Here is a 23,319-nt window from a genome sequence, read left to right on the forward strand (position 1 = left end):
TTCTTTCTTTATTTCTTCTTTGGCCAAGGTGTCATTGAGTAGATTATTATTCAGCCTCCATGTGTATGTGGGCTTTCTGTTGTTTTTGTTGCCATTGAAGACCACTCTTACTCCATAGTGATCCAATAGGAGGCATGGGATTAGTTTGATCTTTTTGTATTTGTTGAGGTCTGTCTTGTGACCAATTATATGGTCGATTTTGGAGAAGGTACCATGAGGTGCTGAGAAAAAGGTATATTCTTTTGTTTTAGGGTGAAATGTTCTATAAATATCAGTCAAGTCCAATTTGTCCAAAGCTTCAGTTGATTTTATTGTGTCCCTGTTTAGTTTCTGTTTTCCTGATCGGTCCATTAAGGAGAGTGGAGTGTTGAAGTCCCCCACAATTATTGTGTTAGGTGCAATGTGTGCTTTGAGCTTTAGTAAAGTTTCTTTTACAAATGAGGGTGCCCTTGCATTTGGCGCATAGATGTTCAGAATTGAAAATTCTTCTTGGTGGATTTTTCCTTTGACCAGCAAGAAGTGTCCTTCTGTATCTCTTTTGATGACTTTAGGTTGAAAGTCAATTTTATCGGATATTAGAATGGCTACTCAGGGTTGTTTCCTGAGACCATTGGCTTGTAAAATTGTCTTCCAGCCTTTTACTCTAAGGTAGTTTTTGTCTTTGACATTTAGGTGTGTTTCCTGTATGCAGCAAAATGTAGGGTCCTGTTTCCTTATCCAGTCTGTTAGTCTATGTCTTTTTATTGGGGAGTTGAGTCCTTTGACGTTAAAAGATATTAAGGAATAGTGATTATTACTTCCTGTCACTTTCGATGTTATCTTTATATTTGAGTGGTTATCTTCTTTTGGGTTTGATGAAAGAAGGTAACTATCTTGCTTTTTCCAGGGTGTCGTTTCCCTCCTTGTATTGGAGTTTCCCTCCTATTATTCTTTATAGAGCTGGGTTTGTAGAAAGATATTGTGTAAATTTGGTTTTGTCATGGAATATCTTGGTTTCTCCATCTATTGTGGTTGAGAGTTTTGCTGGGTATAGTAGTCTTGGCTGATATTTGTTTTCTCTTATATTCTGCATGAGATCTGCCCAGGATCTTCTAGCTTTCATGGTCTCTGGTGAGAAGTCTGGTGTGATTCTGATAGGTCTTCCTGTATATGTTACTTGGCCTTTTTCTCTTGCTGCCTTTAATATTCTTTTTTTGTTTAGTACATTTGGGGTTTTGATTATTATGTGACAAGAGTTATTTCTGCTCAGATCCAGTCTGTTTGGAGTTCTGTAGGCTTCTTGTATATTCATGGGCATCTCTCTCTTTAAGTTGGGAACATTTTCTTCCATAATTTTGTTGAAGATATTTGCTGGCCCTTTCAGCTGTAAACCTTCACTCTCATCTATACCTATAATTCTTAGGTTTCATCTTCCCATTGTGTCCTGGATTTCCTGGATGTTCTGGGATACAAGCTTTTTACATTTTGCATTTTCTTTGACAGTTGTATCAATGGTTTCTATGGTATCTTCGGCATCTGAGATTCTTTCTTTCATCTCTTGTATTCTGTTATTGATATTTGCATCTATGGCCCCTGATTTCTTCTCAAGGTTTTCTATTGCCAAAGTTGTCTCCCTTTGTGATTTCTTAGGTGTTTCTACTTCTGATTTTAGATCCTGTATGGTTTTGCTTAGCTCCTTCACTTGCTTGTTTGTGTGTTTTCCTGTAATTCTTTAAGAGATTTTTGTGTTTCCTCTTTCATGACTTCTGCTGTTTGACTCACTTTCTCCTGCATTTCTTTAAGTTTTTTTTTGTGTGTGTATGTTTCTTCTTTATTGGCATCTATCTCTTGAGCCTTATTCTCCTGAATTTCTTTAAGTGATTTTTGTGTTTCCATTATATGGGTTTCTAGCTTATTCTTGTTCCCCTGTATTTCTTTAAGAGATTCATTTATGTCCTTTTTGTGTTCTTCTAGCAGCGTCATGAACAGTGGATTTTAAATACAAATCTTTTTTTTTCTGGTGTGTTTGCATAATCAGGACTTGCTGATGTTGAAGAGTTTAGTTCAGATGCTGCCATATTGCCTAGGTTTCTGTTAGTAGCATTCTTGCGTTTGCCCTTTGCCATCTTGTTATTTCTGGTGTTAGTTGGTCTTGTCTCTGGCTGGTATTTGTGCCTCCTGTGTGGCTATATGGCTATTTCTGCAACACTGGATTGCTGGGTTTCCCCTGTTACAGATTGCTAATGCGCTGCCCTCCTCTTGGGTGTCCTTGCAGCCCTAGTGTGCCTTGCCCCAAGTTGTCTGTGTGAACCAGGTGGTGCCCATTTGCTCCTTCAGTGAGTGCAGATGGTCTATCCTGCTGTGGGACCTTTTCAGAGTGCTGGTAAGTCTGCTGGGCAGCCTATCTCCCAACCGGGTTGGTGCACACAAGGCTAGCCTACCTGCTGAGGCCCTGAGTCTAGGCAAAAGCCTGGCAGGCTAAGGCCTGAGCAAAGTTCCCCTTGGGCTATGACTGTTAATTGGTTCTGTCAGGTGGCCAGGATGGCGGGCATGTGCGTGCTCCCTGAAAGTGCCAGGAGAGTCTGCTAGGCTAACAACCTCCTGGCCGGGTTGGCACACAGATGGCCCCCCGAGCAACCCAGGGCCTGGGGTCAGTCCAAGGCCTGTCCGTCTTAAGACCCATGGTATGTTAGCCTAGGGCTATGACTCTTAGCTGACTTTGCCTGCTAGAACTCTCTGGCATCCCGTAGTGAAAATGGTGGAGTGTGTACTGGGCTGGACAAACAACCTCCTGGCTGGGTTTGCACACAGATGGCCCCCTGAACAGCCCTGGGCCTGGGTGCAGGCCAACGTCCATTGGGCTTAGACCCCTGCGAAGTTGGCCTTGGGTTATATTTGCATACCTCAGTCTGTCTGATTTCTCTGGCACCAGAGATCCAAGATGGCGGAGAGACTCTCTTAACTGACTGGCGGAAGGCAGAGTTCTGATGTAGCTTCTGTGGGGTGAAAGGCACTGTAAATCTGCCACTGCTTGCAGCCCAGCTGGCCAGTAAACGTCAGTGGTCATGGGCACAAGGCCTGCCTGAATCCTGTCACCTTGGTTCCGCTGCTGATAGCCCTTCCGCTGGACCAGTTGCTGCCGCTGCCGCCACCACTGCTACCACCGCCTCTCACAAAATCTATAACTCATCTTTTACCAGCAGCATTAAGTTTCTAGTTCCCCTTGTCCTCACCAATATAACGATTAGTAATGCTGGGCATTTCTTCATATACTTATTGGCTGTTTAGTAACATTTTTGAAGAAATGACTGTTGCAATTAATCACATCAATATCTTATTTGTTCTTTGATAATTTCATTTCTGCATTTATATAGTGTATATTGGTCATATCATCCCCACATTTTCCCTCCAACTTTTTCCTGCCCACCTTTATGTCATCTACAATTAAAAAATTAACCCTTTGAGTCCAATTAGTATCGACCTTATGCATATGGGTACAGAGTAATCCACTGAAACTTGGCAACCTCATTCTACACCCCTGGAATGAACTGATTCCCCTTTTTCCAGCAGCCATTCACTGCAAAAAGCTCTTTAGCTAGAAGTGGGGCCTTGTGGCCCTCTCCCCAGTAATACCAGAAGAATGATTGGTTATATCTATAACAGCCTTGTCACTATTTCACTAGAGCACCATCTTTCCTGAGAGCTCAGTATTGTAGTATGCAAGGTCCAGGTCTGGGTGAAGCCATTGCTTGGAAAATCTTTTTCCAGCCTTTTACTCTGAAGAACATGTCTATCTTTGTTGCTGAAGTGTGTTTCTTGTATGCAATGGAATGATGGATCCTGTTTATGTCTAGTTGTTAGCTTGTGTCTTTTTATTGGTGAATTAAATCCATTGACATTGAGAAATATTAATGACCAATGATTGTTAGTTCCTGTTATTTTAATATTGGAGGTGGTACTGTGTATGTGTGTATTTATGTGTATGTGTGTGTTGTGTGTGTGTACATGTGCACACATTTCTCTTCATTTGGTTTTTTGTGAGATGATTAATTTCTTGTGTTTTCTTTGCTGTAGTTACCCTCTTTGTGTCAGAGTTTTCCTTCTTGTATCCTCAGTAGGGATGGATTAGTAGAAAGATACTGTTTAAATTTTGTTTTTCATGGAATGTCTTGGTTTCTCCATCTATAGTAATTGAAAGTTTTGCTTGGTAGGATAATCTGGGCTTGTATCTGTGGTTTCTTAGAGCCTACAAGACATCTGTCCAGGATCTTCTGACTTTTAGAGTCTCTTTTGAGAAATCAGCTGTCATTCTCATAGGTGTGCTTTTATACTTGGCCTTTTCCCCTTGCAACTTTTAATATTCTCTCTTTGTTACATACATTTTGTGTTTTGAGTATTTTGTGGCAGGAGGATTTTCTTTTCTGGTCCAATATATTTGGTGGTGTGTAAGCTTCTTGAAAGTTTATAGCCATCTCTGTCTTTAGATTAGAGAAGTTTTCTTCTACAATTTTGTGGAAGATAATTTCTGGGCCCTTGAACTGGGAATCTTTACCCTCTTCTATTCCTATCACTCTTAAGTTTGGTCTTTTTATAGTGTTCCAAATTTCCTGGATATCTTGAGTTAGGAGCTTTTTACATTTGGCATTTTCTTTGACATATCAATTTCTTCTATGGTATCTTCTTTGTCTGAGATTCTCTCTTCCATCTCTTGTATTCTGTTGGTGGTATTTGTGTTTGTAGTTCCTGTTCTCTTTCCTAAGTTTTCCATCTCCAGGGTTGCCTCCCCTGGTGTTTCCTTTATCACTTATATTTCCATTTTTAGGTATTTGACCAATTTATTAATTTCCTTCACCTGCTTTATTGTATTTTCCTGTATTTCTTTAAGGGATTTGTTTGTTTCCTCTTTAGTGCATCTACCTGTTTGCGTTTTCCTGTGTTTCTTTAAGGGAATTATTTATATCATATTTAAAGACCTCTATCATCTTCATGAGATGAGATTTAGGGTCACAGTCTTGCTTTTGAGATTTTAAGATATCCAGGGCTTGTTATATAGTAAGAGAGCTAGATTCTAATGGCATATTGCATTGGCATGTGTTGATTATGTTCTTGCACTTGCCTTTTACCATCTAGCTGTCTCTGGTGTTGGCTGACTTGGGTGTCATGGTTTGGAGTAGACCTCCCAGGAGGAAGGCAGGTGGTGCAGTGTGTCATGGGTTATAGCAGGCCTCCTTGGGAGGCAGGTAGAGTGGGGGGAGGCACACCAATATCTCATTTGTCCCTTTTCTCTTGCAACTGTTTTCTATTCATCCTTTTTACTAAGATATTAATGTAGCTATTCCTATTTTCTTTTAGTTACTTTTGGTACCACATGTATTTTTCCATTCTTTTGCTGTTTTCTTATGTTTCCTAAGCCTAAAATTTGTTTTATCTAGATAGAATATAGTTGAAGCCTGCCTTTTAATCAGGTTATTTACTCTGTGTCTTTTGGTATAAATATTAATTCATTCATATTTAAAGATAATTTTAGTATAATTGTAGTTATTTAGCATTTTGGTTCTTATTTTATGTATCTTATGACTTCCTACTCCCCCTTTTGTTTATTTCTGACTGTTCTATATTTATTTTTTGTAGTGACATCATTTTTTTGTTTCAAATCTTCATTTATATGAATTTTATACATTTAAACTAATGGGATTGTGTATATCATAGAATTATAATCTGTCTTAAATTAATTCTAAACTGACTTCAATCACAAATGAAATATTGTAAACTAACCTTACCCACTTTATGATACTGTTGTCAAAATGGCATTTTTATAAATTTATTGTGTACTCATTTACACAGATTTATAGCTGTTTATGATTTTGTCTTTTAAGTTCTATAGAAAATGAGAAGTGTATAAGGCAAGGTACAATTTATTGTTATTTTTTTTTTATGTTCAATTTTTTTTTATTCGATATAATTTATTTACATTTCAAATGATTTTATTGTTATTTTTAATCCGTGTATTTTGGAATTGCATTTTGGGTTGCTTGTGTTTTATTACCCTGGCATTGTTTTACTTCAGTTTCAATTCAAGGTACCCTAAGACATTCTTGGATGGCACCTCATTTAGTAATGCATGCATTTAACTTTGTTTGTTTATTTATAAACATCTAATTTACCTTCATTTTTAAAAGGCATTTCTGCCAAGTGTAAAAATCAACTGACAGAACTACTTCTCCTACCTTGAGTGGTTTCTCACTGCTTCTCCCTTTCCCCTGAGAGACCTGTGGGTCCCTGTACTGATAGCGCTCTTCCTTTGCAACTTTCAGAGTTCTCTGAGGTGGTCAGCAGCTTGTTTCTACTGTATCTTAGGACATGTTTGTTTTTCTACTTCCTGGAATTAATTGAGCTCCTTTTGCACATTGTTGTTCCCTTATATTTTGGGAAATTTCTGCCTTTTATTTTTCCTTCTGTGAATGTGAAATCTCTCTCTCTCTCTCTCTTTCACACACACACACACACACACACATACACAAGCACACACACACACACACACATACACAAGCACACACACACATACACAAGCACACACACACACACACATACATGCACACACTGGCTCCTTTGAATCTCTGGACTCTGAATTATTTTTTCCATCTTTATCTATTTTTTTGTTTCTTAGATCCAGAGACTTTCATGACTGTCCTAAGGTTCATTGATGATTTCCTGTGCTATCCACATACACTGAGATATTATTTCCTCCCAGTGCATTTATTCTATTTTCTAGCTCTAGAAAATGTCTTTCTTCCCTTCTTCATTCTTTCCCCTTCCTTCTTTCCCTTCTTCCCCTCCCTTCTTTCTTCCTCCCTCCTTCCTCTATCCTCTCTTCCCTCCTTCCCCCCTCCCTCCCTCTCTTCTTTCTGTCTCCTTCATTCTTTCCCTCTGAAACAGAGTAGTCAAGGTTTTCTTGTCAGATACAGATCTTTTTTTTTTTATTCGATATAATTTATTTACATTTCAAATGATTTCCCCTTTTCTAGCCCCCCCCCACTCCCCGAAAGTCCCGTAAGCCCCCTTCTCTTCCCCTGTCCTCCCTCCCACCCCTTCCCAGTTCCCCGTTCTGGTTTTGCCAAATACTGTTTCACTGAGTCTTTCCAGAACCAGGGACCACTCCTGCTTTCTTCTTGTATCTCATTTGATGTGTGGATTATGTTTTGGGTATTCCAGTTTTCTAGGTTAATAACCACTTATTAGTGAGTGCATACCATGATTCACCTTTTGAGTCTGGGTTACCTCACTTAGTATGATGTTCTCTAGCTCCATCCATTTGCCTAAGAATTTCATGAATTCATTGTTTCTAATGGCTGAATAGTACTCCATTGTGTAGATATACCACATTTTTTGTATCCACTCTTCTGTTGAGGGATACCTGGGTTCTTTCCAGCATCTGGCAATTATAAATAGGGCTGCTATGAACATAGTAGAGCATGTATCCTTATTACATGGTGGGGAATCCTCTGGGTATATGCCCAGGAGTGGTATAGCAGGATCTTCTGGAAGTGAGGTGCCCAGTTTTCGGAGGAACCGCCAGACTGCTTTCCAGAGTGGTTGTACCAATTTGCAACCCCACCAGCAGTGGAGTTGCTATAAAATTATTTAAGCCTCCAGATCTTAACATCACTACTCTTGCCAGAAGTGACTTTTTCTTCTGCAAAGTGAACAGGAAAATCTCCTGTAGACACTGGATGAGGACTTCCATCATACCTGCATATTGAATCTCAGGAACAACAACTATATTATGCATTCCCAGAAGGAGGGAGTGGTGGACAGGGTCTGATAATCTGTGAATCATTTTAGTTTTTGGTCATTACAATATGCTGACCTGAGCTTTGTCCCTTGAGCCCTTTATATTTAACAGCCATGTGAATGTCCTTTTTCCCTGTATAGCCTGGGATGTCTTTGAACTTGCTCGGTAGACCAGGTTGGCCTTGAACTCAGAGACCTCCAGTCTCGGCCTCCCAAGTGCTGGAATTAAAGGTGTGTGCTGCCACCATGCCCGGCTACTAGATCCGTGAATGTCCTTTTTAATAATGCCGTTCCCTTAGCTTTACTTGTGAGTTTTATTTATGTTGAGGATGTTTTCATTACTTTAGGACAAATGCACTTAAAACACAAACAACCAACCTCAAAAAATTTTTCATAGATGCAATGGAGTAGTCAGATTTTCAAACCTTTTTCTCCGTGAGATTCATATTATTACATATGCAATTTAACACAATTATAATATATATCATAGTTTGTCTCTACATCTTATTATTCCTATATTTTTTCATAAAATGTGCATACCTGTTAATTGCTTTTGCTATTTTTAATCTAAAGGTTTAAATTTTGAGGATTAATTTTTCTTAGGCCACATTAATTACTTTTGTATGTAACAGTTATTTAAAGAAATGACAGGAGTGTAAACATTGTTTTTAAGATAACACACAATACAAATGCAACCCCCTATAAATGTTTCACTGTAATAACACATCCATTTACAAATTATAATTACACATTCTTAACCTGGGGAATAGTAGGGAAAATTGGTATAAATATATTAGAAATGAAATGTGTACAAAAAACTAATGCCATATGAAGTGTGAAAATAGGGTGTCTGAATTTAAAGGTATAGTGTTCAGGAAAAAGAACCATTTCCAGTTTTAGTATTAATATGTTATAAAAACATAGTTTCATTATTTAAATTACAAAGTTTTGGCTTAGAACATAATTTAAAACTCCATTTAAGTCTTTCATTGCTAATTAAGAAATTAGTCCAAGACATGGTAAATCAAATTTGGTTTGAAATCACTTATGTTTGCCAGCTTTTATTGCAATCAATAAAATCCTCACATAAAACTCAGTATGAGTCAAATTTATTTTCCTCAGTAGATATACCTTTAGAAGAATGTTAAGTCAGGATGCTAGAGAGACTATTATTACAATCCCTTAAATATTTAGTAAACCTCATCCCCTTTTGTAAGATCTAGACTAGATGAACTCAATTCTTAGAATAACTATTAGGGAAGGCTCTCTATTCTGTAGGCATGGTGATGGATGACTCTGGTTGACAACTGCTTCAGGCTACACCTGTCTGTGTGGGTCCCTTCCTTCTGCACAAGCTTTATATCTTCCAAGGGCCAGGTCTCAAGTAACTCACTGCTCAAAAAGATTGATGAAGGCAAAATAAAATATAAAATATATACTTCTAAATCATAGGGACCCAGTAGCTCAATGGAAATGGGCTTTGAAGACTGATGCCTTGGTATCTAGAACAGCATAGTGTTACTGTGTCTACACAGTGGGGTAGAAGTCACTTTTTAATGGCAAAAGAATCTATCAGTTTTTTTCTTCGTCTGGGTGTATCAGACTTGATTCTGGGGTCCTTCCATGTATTCATTCTTTCTTTCTTGATCCTTACTGATAATTTGTAAGTAGACTTAAGTTGAGAGTGGTTATCTGACTTGCACAAAACCTCAGTGTTTCTAACACAAAACTGTCTTTCCAATCACAATACCTGTCATGAGTTCTCTTTGTTTCATCCATCATTTTACTTTATTTGAAATGACTTTCCCTAGGCCTAGTAAACCAAGGTTTATTATGATATTATACTCTATCTATCTATCTATCTATCTATCTCCAAATCAATATGTAATACACATGTTAATGATATATATGGAAATATATATGTATGCATATATCAGCTTGCCAGAAAAAAAAGTGACCTCATTTCATAATGATGACTTGCCATTTGTTAAACACAGGTGACTAAACTGAATCATGCATTATTGGGTCAGTAGTTCTGGGAGGGGCCCATATTATGTCTCTCTAACAAGCTCCCAGAAGGTGCTGTTTATCCACACACATCTCCAGGGCTCTTCCTGCTCTTCTTAAGATAAGCAATTCTTGTTCTAGTTGCTCTCTGCTGCTTTCCAGCACTACACTGCTAAGGTGAACTCAACTACATTCTACCCCAATTTGTATATGTCAATGGCCCAATTCCAGTCCTGAATACAAAATGCTTAAAACAATTGATTATGGTTGCAGTTAAATGAAGTCACATGGGTAGATGCTCATTCACTATAACTGGTGCTCTGGCTGGGGGTGATCGAGCCATGACATCAAAAAGAATGAAAGTGGAGTTTAATAAAAATAGAGGTCAAAGATACAGGGACAAAATATCATCTAGGAAGTGGGAAGGGGGGTTGGGAGGACAGGGGAAGAGAAGGGGGCTTACGGCACTTTTGGGGAGTGGGGGGCTAGAAAAGGGGAAATCATTTGAAATATAAATAAAAAATTATATGGAATAAAAAAAAAAGACAAGGAGACAAGTCTCGTTGAACAACATCGCTGTAGGCATGACCCTGTACTTCCTGCCTCTAAAGCAGGTAGTGAATATCTGTGTCTTAAGTTACTTACTTTGCTATCATAGCCTGAGCTGCATAATGGACTGAGCAAGCTCCTGACCTGCATGTGTCCACTCAGGTCTCTGTTATCCCCCACGATCATACAGGGAGGGCCCTATTCTGGTTTCACTAGTGACCAACATGTCGCCAGCTTCATACGGCAGCAGCTATCCTTTTGTGGCAATAGTGACCTCTCTCTTTTAGAGGAGGGTTGCCTTTGGACTGTAAGATCTCACATTTGAATTTTCCTCTGAATATTGTTCCTCCTCAGTTTGCTTTCTTCATTACAGTCTTCCCATCCAGCTCCACCCCTCAGCTATTCCTAAATGTTCAACTTTGCCCTTCCCAGCTTTCCCACAGGCCTCTGTTTCAGCTTTGGCCATATTGCTCCTGTGCCACTGCTGGACAGAGGTGTAACATCAGGTCATAATGCTTCTCTGGATGCCTCTAAACCAGTGGTTCTAACCTGTGGGCCGGGACCCCCTTGGGGGTGTGTGTCACATATCAAATATCATCTATATCATGTATTTACATTACAATTCATAACAGAAGGAAAATTATAGCTATGCAGTAGCAACAAAATAATTTTGTGGTGGAGGGGTTATGACAACATGAACAGCTGTATTAAAGGGTCACAGTGTTAGGAATGTTGAGAACCACTGCTCTACATGGTTCCATTGACACTCTATGCATCTCCAAGGTACCTGTACCAGTGAATGTCCAAGTGCGTACTGCCTGCCCATAAATGATTTTCTCCTTTATCTTTTGGTCTGGGAGTATGCCATTGTTGTAGCCAGTGGGCAAGCAGTAATGTCAGAATTATTCATGAACCAACCATTCTCTTGCTCTCCATATCCAGTTTTCCCTGGATTCCCCACTGGAGCATTCTCTCCACTGCTTCCAGTCTTCCTTTAAATTACTTGATCTCGTTATCCTCTCTTAAAGAGGCTTGATAACTTCTGTCCTCTTGGTTCCAAATTCTGCCCATAGACTCCTAAGAAGATACAAAGCAGGTCCTAAATCTCCTCCTTTCATGCATGGCTTTTCATTTCTTCAGCAGGACAAGCTGCCCCTGACACTCAGCATCCTCAGAACTGCTCATCTCCCTGCCTGCAGGCTCTGTCCTCTGCCTGCTCCGATATGACCTTTGTGTGAGTTAATCGTCCATTCTGTAAAGTGGCTCCTACTCACCAAACCATCCAGAAACCGTTTAATAAGTTCTTGTGGTCCTCTCTGACTCTCCCGGCACAAAGCAAGCTACATTTAAGTCACTGTGCTTGCTTAATACCAATGCCATTGAAAGGCTGTAACTGTGAGAAGGAAAGGCTGGGCCTTCTCATCTGCTGCTCTTTTCACAGGCCCTGCATGCTGCTCTGTGGAATGCATGTTATCATGCTTCTTGATAACTAGTCAGGTGAATGAGAAGGTTGGGAAGAGAGGGGGTGGGATGGTAGAGCGAGAGCGAAAGAGGAAGAGAGAGGGAGAGGGAGAGGGAGAGAGAGAGAAAGAAAGAGATTAAAATGAGAATAGGTAGCTGTGACCACCTGGCCTCTCCTTGCTCATGTTAAGGTTTTAGAATGAATGACTTGTACGATGTCAGATGCCCCAGTACTACGGCTATGTTCTTCCAAAAGTGCAGTTTTAAATGAAGGTTAAAGTCACCTGGGTATATTCTTATATCTAGGTTTTGCAGAATTTCATTCTGGGTACTTATCTTCCCTCCACATCTCCCTCATTTTTCCCTGCCCCCTCCAACCCCACTCTTGTCCTCCCACCCCAACCTCTTTTTCTCTAAAACATGATTCACTATGAAGGCTGGGTTGGCCTTCAACTCCAGATCCTCCTGACTCAGTCTCCTGAGTGCTAAGGTTAGAGCTGTGGTACCACCACACCCTGTGGCATTTACTGTTTTAACTGCCACCCCAGTTCCCTCTGATTTTCGGTGGTCTGTGGTCAGTATTATAAATCGCTCTAGAGCTGGATTTTTTTTTTAACCCTAAAGTTGTGTGAAAGACCACAAAGCTAAAGCTGAGTACATCTGGGGTGAATGGCTCTCTTTCTATTCAAGCAATTGCTGTGGCTTTTCTCTTCTTCTTTTCCTCTTATGTCATTTGTTTGAAGCCTCATCCCCTCATTGAGACCTGAGATCACATTTAAATTTTTAGCTCAATTGCTTGTCAGGAGTGTTTTACGTAAAATCCCTCTCCTTTTTTTCTCCCGCGATGTAATCCTCTATATTTCCTCCCTAATTGCTACCTCTTCTACAGATGGAAAGCAATTTTGGCAGTGATTAATTTGAAGGGTCTGCAACCTCTCCTTTGCTTTTTGAGACAATCCTGTTTGCACAGCCTGTCTCGGGAAGGTCTGCTCTAATCTACTGCCTCTTCAAAGAGCTGCTCCAAATTCTATGTGTGTCTCTCACGCTTCACCATGGTGTTAAATCCGCAGGACTGTCTTTTCCTCTTTGTCCACATTTCCTTGAACTTCAAAACTCTCCATCCCTGCAAGCAAGGTGGGGAGGGAACATGGATGCTGCCAATTATACATGCCAAGGAAGGTTTGTTTTCCAAGTTAGTTAAAACCAGCAGAGAGCTAGCAGCAGGGTGTTCTGCAGTAAAAAGGCTGCCAAAATAAAATGGAATTGAAATAGACTTGCGCAGGATAATCGCTGGTGGCAGGTGCCAGGAAGCAGGGACTTCTATCAGGGGCAGTGGGAAGTAGAAAGGAGTGTGAAGCTGTAATTCTTGTCACCATGCAGATCAGAGCTGCCACAAAAAGCTCCCGGGGCTGGTGATGAATAGTTCCAATCCTCATTTTCTGAGTTGGAATATCATCTTTGTGTGAAATATTTGACAAGGGTGTGCTTCACTCATCGTTAAGTGTAGCCATTGCCTCAAAGTAATGGTTGGGCATCTTGGATAATTCAGAATGTGACTAACTTGAGGCAACCTTTCCTGACATCTCTCTCTACAGGATGCTGGGATGAACATGTCCACAAGGGTTTCATCAATTTCGTCTCTAATTTTCACATCCTCGCTGGAGCCACAGTGAACAGGGCACCTGACCTGGCTCCCAGTGTAGTACTTGTAAATAGAAATACTTTAGATTTTGGAGTTTTTAAATATATATAAAGGGAAGTCATGGGAATGAGATCCGAAGTCTAAACATGAAATTCATTGCTGTTTCAGCACATATGTATACAGCCTAGGGGTAATTTTATATAATATTTGAATATATTTGTTCATGAATTAAAATTTCATATTGTTTAATTTTCCACATGTAGTTGGGGCACACCAGTTCTCTATGTGAAAGTATTGTGGATTTTGGAGTTTTGTAGCTTATTTCATCTTCTTCATAGCTCTCTAAATCTCATCTTCTGCCCAGTAAACAAAAGTGCCCAGGGATGTCATAAGCAGCCGTATTTATCTCTTTAGACCATAGTGGAAAAACATGACTTTGCTTGGCTAAATATTTAGCCTTTTTATTTCCTCATACTCTAAAAAAATATACCTTGAAATGGAGCTGAAGGCATCTTCTCTTCTGTTCTTGAAATCAAGCCCCAAATACTGACTGGAAGTCATCTTCTATTGTGTTCTTGAGATGGAGCCCCGTTAGTGACTTGAAAACATCTTCTCTTGATGGTGTTCTTCAAATGGACGGCCTGTTACTGACTTGAAGGCATCTTCTCTTGTGATCTTGAGATGGAGCCCCCATTACTGACGTGAAGACATCTCTGTTGTGTTTAGCGATGGAGGCCCTGTTACTGATTTGAAGGCATCTTCTCTTGTGATCTTGAGATGGAGTCCCCATTACTGACGTGAAGACATCTCTGTTGTGTTTAGCGATGGAGGCCCTGTTACTGATCTGAAGGAATCTTTAATTGCTGTGTTCTTCATCCTCACTCAAGCTCCACATGGCTCAGCATTTCCACCTCACTGTTCTCACATGAATTCAAAATGCCGATCCATAACACTTACAAAGTGAAATTTGCAGATGCCAACTTTTAAAGCGCTTGACACATGGCCCTTGAATAAAGTATCTTGCTACTTCTAGCACATTGCTCACATAAAAAGTTCAAACAATCCTAGTATGCTACACCATGCATAAATCCTGTAAGCAAGATTGACAATTCGCAGAATGGAAAGTCAAAGGGCCTAGGAGAGGTGGTGATGTATTATCTATGTAGCCAGGAATGAGTTTAGGAGAAAGGGGAACTTTGGCTCAGGAAGGTGATAGATAAGAATTCTAAGTCTTCCTTTGATGACTGTCCATCTAGTCATTCTTCAGACTTCAGACTATCTCACTGTGGTGGAAACTGTCCTGAAAACTGAGGATATGATGAAATCAGTCAGCAATCTCAAGGACCTCAGTGGCCATCAAGACAAAGACACATGGCCATGGTGGGAGCAGCAAGGGAGTGAACATAGAGTTCAAACTGAAGAGAGGATTTAAAAGCAGAGTTTTATTTTCTTTTTGGTTGTGTTTATTGACTATCATCTGTCTCAGATTCTTCCTCAAGGGGCCCTGTTTGAATTAGCAGAAAAAATTTATTTAAGGCACTTAGCCACTTTCAGAAATCCAGAGGAATACAGTGGGGCACATATATTCATTTATAGTACACACTGCCTCCTACATGCAATTAGAATAGGGGCTTGCAACAAAGCCCTGTGGAAATCATGACTGGGATATAGCAAAGGCACCCAGTACCATTTCTCTAACAATTAGTTCAAATCACGAAGGAGATCTTTGGTCTCATGAAGGTTGAGCTGGTGTCTGTTCAAAGCAAGCTAAATCAGAGGGCTTTTATAACTAAGCTTTTACATTAATAAAAAAAAAAACAACTGTGGTTTGGGTAAGTGATAACCTCGCTCCATGGTGAAATCCTAATCCTGTGCTTTTCACATTTGGCTTCAAAGAATGAAGCCAGTGACACAGTAGCTGTTGAGCAGCTGGAGAAGCCAGTGGCAAGACACAGAGAAAACAGCTCCTTTCCTTAGTCATTTTGATTTTTAAATTTTAGGGAAAATGACATTGTGAAAGCAATATGGTCATTAACAAGATCAACAGATAAAGTTTTATTAAAGTTTGCTAAGACAATGTTTTGAAATCGCCAATGAAATTATTTAGATTAAATGCAGACTCCTCTTAGACTCTGCTTCAAAGAACTAAACATCACTAACTCATTTTGGAAAATATAATAAAACAAAGTTACAAATCATATTTGTATATATTCATATCATAATATTTATGGAATAACTATATTTTGTGATTTATGCTGTTAGTAGCTATATAAGGACCTCAAAAATATTGTCCTGGTTTTGGCATCTTTTTCTATTTTGGTTTTGAATTCCCATTTTCTATCTTCTTCTCTATTATTTCCTAAGAAGAAGACACTTGATTTTAGTTCAAAGAAAAATATAAGTTGTGAGTTATAAGACAATATAACATGATTTGGGCAACCTTCACATGATTAAAAGTATTTTTAAAGCAGAACAAAGACTGAAGACTAACCCATCTGAGCTTTTGTTTCATAAATTAAAGAACTGAGAAACTGCTACAATGAGGAAAGAGTTCAGATGAGTCATATTGGAATTTAGGCATGCTGAGACCCGACGCTAGGTCATGTCTCGAAGAGACATTTACAGAATTCAAACCCATCTTAAAAGTAACTAGCTATTTTATTAAAACATATTCCTCATGGAAACATACATCTGACTGAGGTTTCCCTGAGCTCACTAAATCCACCCCACTGAGTTAATGAGCACAGTCCAGGCATTTAAGATTTTTTTCATGTGTATCATGTAGAAATCCAAGACCATGACCAGTTTGCAGAAGAGAAAAGCACTCTTACTTCTCTGAGCAGCTGGTCCATCTCTGTTATGTGTCATAAGAGTCTTTCAGGTACTCAAGCAGTATTCCTGCTCTTTCCCCCTTCCTAAACTGTTAGCAGCCATCCCTGGCACTGGCTGCCTTGTGGAGAAATACCTATGACCTGCCTGGGCCTGTGTTCTGCTATGTTGCTTCATTTGTATCTGTGACTCCAAGGTCCTCTGAGAACCTTATTTACACATTCCATGTAAAGACCTATAATAGAATTAAATAGGAATAAAGACTATATTTCATTTCTCAAATTTTAATTTATAACTTTACCTAAATCATATTCAATTATGAATATATGGGATCCTGAATGGCATGATGCTCTTAGAGATGCTAAGAATTGAACTGAGGGATTTCTCATAGTCTCAAAAAGTTCTCTGCTACTGAACGACATTACTAGCTCTCCTACTATGCTAGACATAAAGCCTTTGTCTATGACCTCAAACTCATGATCCTCCTGCCTTAGCCTCCAGAGTTCTTTATCATAGGCCTTAACCACCCACATCCATCTTTTACTATAAGATCCTGAATATTCATCTCCAGTAGAAGTTCTGTAGTTAAATGAACCAAGAATTAACTTGTTTGTATCTCATAAAAAATCTTCTTCATTTTGAAATGAATATCATTTTCACAAAAAAATGTTTGTGGATAACAACATGGATGTTCAGTCTTGAAGTAATCCAGAAAATGGTGAAGAAGAAATGGAAGTAGTCACAGTCTTGGCACACACTTATCAGCCTGCTTGTAGGCTAAAGAGGAACCAGACATTAAAAACCTCTATTGTATGAAGTAGTATATAAATATATAATTATTTGACAAAAAATGCTTCCCTGAAAGTAATCACATTAAAATTTTAGATTTTCTTATTTAGTATTGATGCCTTTAATAGATTCTATTTATTCTACATGTGCTATTTTGTGACATTTTATACTATAGGCATTTTTCTGTAAGTACATGTCTTGATGCTCCTTGTCTTGATGCTCCTTGTCTTGATGCTCCTTGTCTTGGTTAATGTGCTGCTGATGCTCTGAGCCATGTGTACTCTAATGCTGCAGGGCTGTTTCCCTTTCCTTCCTTAAAATGGAACTCTCTTCAAGGTCTCTGTAAAAACATTGCCTTTCAAATGGTGATATAGTTCCATTTCAATTGTTTTTATCCATTTATAGACTTGAATAATATTCTCTGTATGATAATTGTTAAGGCAGTAATGCATTCCACTGTTATACATCTTAAGTGTACTGATCTAAATCTATACATCTCTACACACTGCAGTCTCTTAGTACTTACCAGATGTCACGTGGGAAAAATGCTCCACTTGCTCTCATATGTGAGCTGCAGACAGCCCAGTCATATTGAAAGGTTTTTTTGTAAAATTACCTTCTGGCATTGGAGAAAGGATGAATGTGAAATGTCAATGGATTTGGAATTTGGTCTTGGGGGGGACTCCTCCTCATTTTTCATAAATCAATATTCACAAACTGAAAAACATGTGAAACCTTAAATATTTATTTTTAGTCCCAAACTTTGAGAGTAAGAGGTGCTTAAGCCACAGTGTGACTTGTCCCATTAGTCCCCATGTGTTAGACACCAAGCCGCTTCCAGTTTCCTGCTGATGTTTTGGGTAAGTTCTAGCAAGTCACCTCACTCAACACAGCCAGTGGACCTCCAGTTTTGAGTTGACATAGCTCTGGAACTGGAAATAAATTCAAGAAAACCCATGTTTTCTTTACAGAAGTGATTTTCCAGATCTGTCCTTTCACTAGGAATGTGTAACTAGACCCTTTCCCTTGAGCACTCAGTAACATTGGATGTTAACATTGTCTGCAATCTTTGTCATTTAGATGAATTGAGGAGCCAAATTACCGCCTTCTTTTAAAACATGTATCAATTGACTATTTTAAAACATACGTGAACTGCATAATCTGGCACTTTATGAGTAGTTTGTTTTGAGCACTTCATTTTATTAATGTGAAAGCATTAAATTGGCAACACTTCCATCCTAAATCTTCCAGAGGGTCTGTGTTGTTGGTAATGTGGACATAAAGCCCACATTTTCAATTCAGTGCTCTGCCAGGTGGTTGTATTTGAAGAGTTACAGTCATCTCTTTACTGTTCAGAAAAAAAAGTCTTTGGACATTTTCCATAAGTGATTTGATGGTCTGAGTAAATGGAAATACATAATTGTAGATGTAACTGGAGTCCTTGAATATAATTGTACTCATAAGTCAAATAAGACAATTCATAACAATTTGGTCCAGCATTTTAATTTTGTCTATTAAATTATTCATATGAATGCTTTTATAAGTTTAGCCATGAATATTTGAATGGTGGCTGATTCATAACTATAAAGTATCTTAGCCTTTTATTTTTCCCATTTATATCCAATTAACTTATATGGAAAAGTGGAGCTATTCTTGATTGGAGACACACCTTTCTTACCCCAACTTATGGAGGCTGTCTGATAAACATTTACTGTAAATGGAGGTCACTACTCTGCCTGTTTTTGATAGTTTTATGAATATCCTAATAACTTTCCTTATGTGGAGGGAAATTATTTGAAATCTGTCTGTGTAATTGAGGAGATGGTATTCAGAAGGATTATGATGCTTTTCAAAAGTCACACAGTGTGAGTGAGGATGGATAACCCTGTACTGACATCCAGGGTTTTGAATTTATCCCACACCACCATAGAGCTCATAAGGCTCATTAGTGATCAAGGTCACTGGCAACATGGGCCATATTTCCCCATATTTCTCCATCTCTTCTTCCATACTCATCTCATCACCAGGACAAATTTTTTGAGTAGACATTTGATGAGTTCTTTCTTTGCATTTAAATGACAAATTATCTTGCCTGTTGTACACACTTATGGGAAGGTGTCTGATTTATGAGTGTGTGTGGTCAGACGTGATTTCAAAAGATGATGCATAAAGATACATTTGTTGGGTGTGACTTCTGGCGACTGTGGGAGGGATAAAAATGTTATGGGACCTGCCTGGATCCCTTCAGGGCCTCCTGAAACAAAGCATAACAAGTCATTCATCTCATAGAGTTCCTTTGTCAAGAGCCAGGCAAGTCCTCAAGCTATTATCTCAAAAATCATATCTATAAATTCAGGAAGCATACATCCTAATGACCTCTCAGAGCTGTGATCTCCAGTGGCTTCATGTGTGCGGCTCTCCTAGTGCAACTGCATATAATACTGCAAGTAGATACTGTGCAGCGTCACAGAAGTGGAAGTGTCATGCTTAGTTTAGTCCTTTTCTAGCACTAATGGCCCTGTATTGGCTGAGGTAAGTGCTTTATGAGAGCCACATCTGGGCCACCATTGATAATGCATTAAATATTACCACAGCCAGGTTCTGCAGCAGGGAAGTCAGAATGAGCACATTCATTTGTCTGAGATTCAGATGGCTTTCTGAAGTATTGCCAGGAAGTTGGCATTTTTAAAGTTTCCACACAAATCTGTTGTTTAGCCTCATTTAAAATCCAGAGCTTAGGGCTCGGTGCTCTCCAGCCTGCTTGAACAATATGATGTGTAGGACTAATCAGGGAGCACCTTTGGGAGGCATCGTGAGTCCTGGGTAGAGGGCTGTCCTGGCCTTTCTTTCTCACCACTGTTCACTTCTTGTCCTGCCACATACTACAAGGACACCCTGTGTTCTGCTACACCAGACTGATTTAGACCACAGAGCATACTTACCTGTATTACCTGCTTTGGCTGTCTGCTTACAAAATGTCTGCACTCTCTCCTTCCTACATAGAAAGGTTTTCCTATCTGGATCACAGTACCATGTTCCTCCGTGTTACATTATTTCTTTTCATGTTTATCCCAACTCATCTGCTGTGTCTTCTTTTTTGGGGAGAAGCCCAAATAACCCAATACCTTCATATATAGCACCATCACTTAATACCTCAGATGTATTAAGAAGTGATTCAGATGTGCACTTTTACACCACCATGCATCAGCAGTGCTTGCTGGTCTTCTGAATCTGGTCTCTTACAAATAACTGCCCCTTCAAAAGTGGTTTCTCTTTTATTTTACTGCAGAGCTAATTTGTTGTTCTTTTGCAAACCACCTTTTACTTCGCTTTGGTGTGAACAGGACAACCAGTTCCTACAACTGTTCTCTGATGCCACTATGAAATTTTATTGCAAAATACTTCACACTGTGTTTGTTTTGCTTGAAGAACCTTGGGCCTTGGGAACAACTGCTCATGGGGTGACTGAGGCAGCCCATTCATTCCATAAGACCTGGTTGAAGCCCCAGCCTCAGGTTTCCCTTTGTTTTTGCCAAAGGCAGTCTTATCAGGAAGCTGTGGCCTACTTCCCTGGGGCGAGTATACGGAAAACATATGGATGACTGCAGATGTTCTTCATTGAGGAATGCTGTAGAACCACACCTATCTGGTCTACAGCTCACATCTTCCTTTCAGATTCTACTCGCCAACTTATATTGTCCTGGAGGCTGTCCCCAAAGGAAGGTGGGAGGGGCAGGATTAATGAGGGCATGGGACTTTTGGCATCTGTCCCTGGAGCAGATGTCCTGCCCTCGGGATGGAGAGAAGCTCTCTTCTCTGTAGGTGAAGGTGGAAGGCACAGGAGGAGCTGTGGCAGGTGGTGTGAGGAAGAACAGGTGGCATGGTCCTTTCTGATATCCAACACATCCTCACAATCCACAGCTTTCCCAGAAAGACTCAAGTGCAGAAGAAAAGTATAGGAGGTGTGAGGTGAGGAAAACACGTGCTGAAGTGAGAGCAGTTCTTTAGTACTCCTCAGCCAGCTCAGTCGGAGGGGTGGGACTCTCGGAACCCCCTGCTTCTGTCTTTGATGCTTTGGAATTCACTTAAGCTTCAAGCTTCATTTCAACCAATGAGCACACTGGAGGAGGTCCTTTCCCATTGGCCTCATTCAGAAGCAATGCCAGAGGGAACATGGAAATACTTCGTTCCTATGTTTAGTGTCTCTAGTCATAATACCGTGTCTGGAAGAGGGATCCAGGAAGCCCAGAAGTGGTTGTCTGGATAGAGAAGTTATCCTTTAGAAGTATGGTCCAGGGTCCCTACAGAATAAATGGAGAGATTCATCAGAACCGAGTAGGAGTGAGGAACCCCATCCATCTGCAACCTGCACACTTTGTTTATATTTCATCCCCTACAGGTGGCTCTCTTGTGAGCACTGCTGCAGTATGGGCCCTGCCAGATCCGATGGGTGGCTGCCGGCTACTTCTGGGACAAGCAGTGGCTCTCCTGAGGAAGCGGCTACTGCATACACTTCGAGCCTGGAAAAGCACCGCCTCAGATCTGCTCCTGCCTGTGCTCTTTGTGGCCTTGGCTATGGGCTTGTTCATGGTGCAGCCTCTGGCCATCACGTACCCTCCACTCAAACTTACCCCTGGCCATTATGAGACTGCAGAAACTTACTTCTTCAGGTAAGAAACTCTTTTTCTATTGATTAGAAGCTACTTTATGACTTGTTGTTGAAGTCCAAGTTGATAATGTCATACAACAATGACATCAATTTATTTATTTTTCTAATATCAGATAAGAATTCTCATGTAAGTAGAGGACTTGCCTTGCCTGGTTAAGGCTCTGGCTTTGGCCCACTCCCCACTAATACTAATACTATAATTGTTTCTAAGGCCAGAACACAATCTGAGAGGTTCTTTAGACGGTTGACTTACAATAGCTGATAGACAGGTCTGGTTCTGACCACTGATTCATTGGCTCTTTCTCACACAGCCAAAAATCTCTTAGGAAAGAGGACATGATGTGAAGGGTCTGAAACATCCCAGAAGCCCTCAGCAATAAGTAGGAGTACTAGATATGTTCTCAACATTTTAGCATTTTAGAAAAGTATCTAAGTGTATATATTCCATATCCCTACATGGTTGTTGTTAGGACAAAGACCCCCAAATGTACATCTCCATCTTTCCCAACAGGACACTATATGGATCAGATCGATTTGGATCAAATCATTAACATTTTCAGGTTAGCAGGGTAGATTTGTTGGTAAAACACTGAGGAGAATATGCTAATTTTTACAGAATTTTCTCAGGGTACCCGATGTGTAGTTAAGACACAGGATTTGGCACTTAGAAAATTATGTGTCACCTCTACCTCAGCTTGCCTGTTTTCTCTTCAGAGTCACCTTCAGCATCCTTGTTACAGCCCATTCTCTTCAGGACTAGTCAAGTCCCATTGGGATCACATCTTAGGGTAGAGCCCCTGTGGCCTGATTGCCTTCCATTGGGACCGTCTTCCAAAATCCTCACCATCTCAGCTCCGTGTACTTGCTGCATTTACTCTACTTCTCCACTGCTCAGCCTCTTAGGTTGGTTCCATATGTGAGCTACAGTGGACAGTCTACAGTAAACACTGATGTGCCAGTACCTCTGCGATATTTTAATATGGAGATCTTTGAATAAACCCAGAAGAGATGGAACTGACTGATTCATTCTTTTATTTTTCTCATTGAGTTTTCATTTGTTTTAAACATAATTCACTTCACTTTTTACAAAATGGTCACTAAGGTTTCTCTGGAAATAGGGTAATTTGGCTAGATGTGTCTTCTTTTTAATATTTTACAGTACTTATGCTTTATTTTGGAGATTACAATTTAAATTTAATATTTTATACTAATTTTTTTTTTATTTTGAAGATCTCTATTTACAGTTCAACTCTATCTACTCTACCTCCAAACCTTCTCATATACTACTCTTTGCTCTCCTTTAAATTCATAGCCTCTTCTTTTTATTGCATGCACATATATATATATATACATATATATATTTATGTATATATGTATTTATGTATATATGTATATATAGACATATATATACTTATGTATATATGTATATATGTATTATATATATACGTGTGTGTGTGTCTGTTTGTGTGTGTGTATGTGTGTATACCTATATATTCCTAAATATAACCTATTCTGTCCATATAATATCGCTTGTGTGTATGTTTTCAGGCTTATTTGGCACTAGTTAATCAGTTGGTGTGGTCTTCCCTGGAGAAGACCACCT

At 39.6% G+C, this 23,319-nt stretch overlaps 1 protein-coding gene across 1 annotated transcript in view; it reads left to right on the top strand.

Moving 5' to 3' along the window:
* Abca13 (ATP binding cassette subfamily A member 13) overlaps positions 1–23,319 on the top strand; it is a 450,643-nt gene that overhangs the window by 227,345 nt on the left and 199,979 nt on the right. The window contains exon 38 of the mRNA XM_052199718.1: positions 21,447–21,717. Coding sequence (XP_052055678.1) covers positions 21,447–21,717 — 271 coding nt within the window. The remainder of the gene's footprint in view (positions 1–21,446; positions 21,718–23,319) is intronic.

Source organism: Apodemus sylvaticus, chromosome 11, assembly GCF_947179515.1.
Source record: "Apodemus sylvaticus chromosome 11, mApoSyl1.1, whole genome shotgun sequence".
In the NCBI taxonomy this organism is placed as follows: Eukaryota; Metazoa; Chordata; class Mammalia; order Rodentia; family Muridae; genus Apodemus; species Apodemus sylvaticus.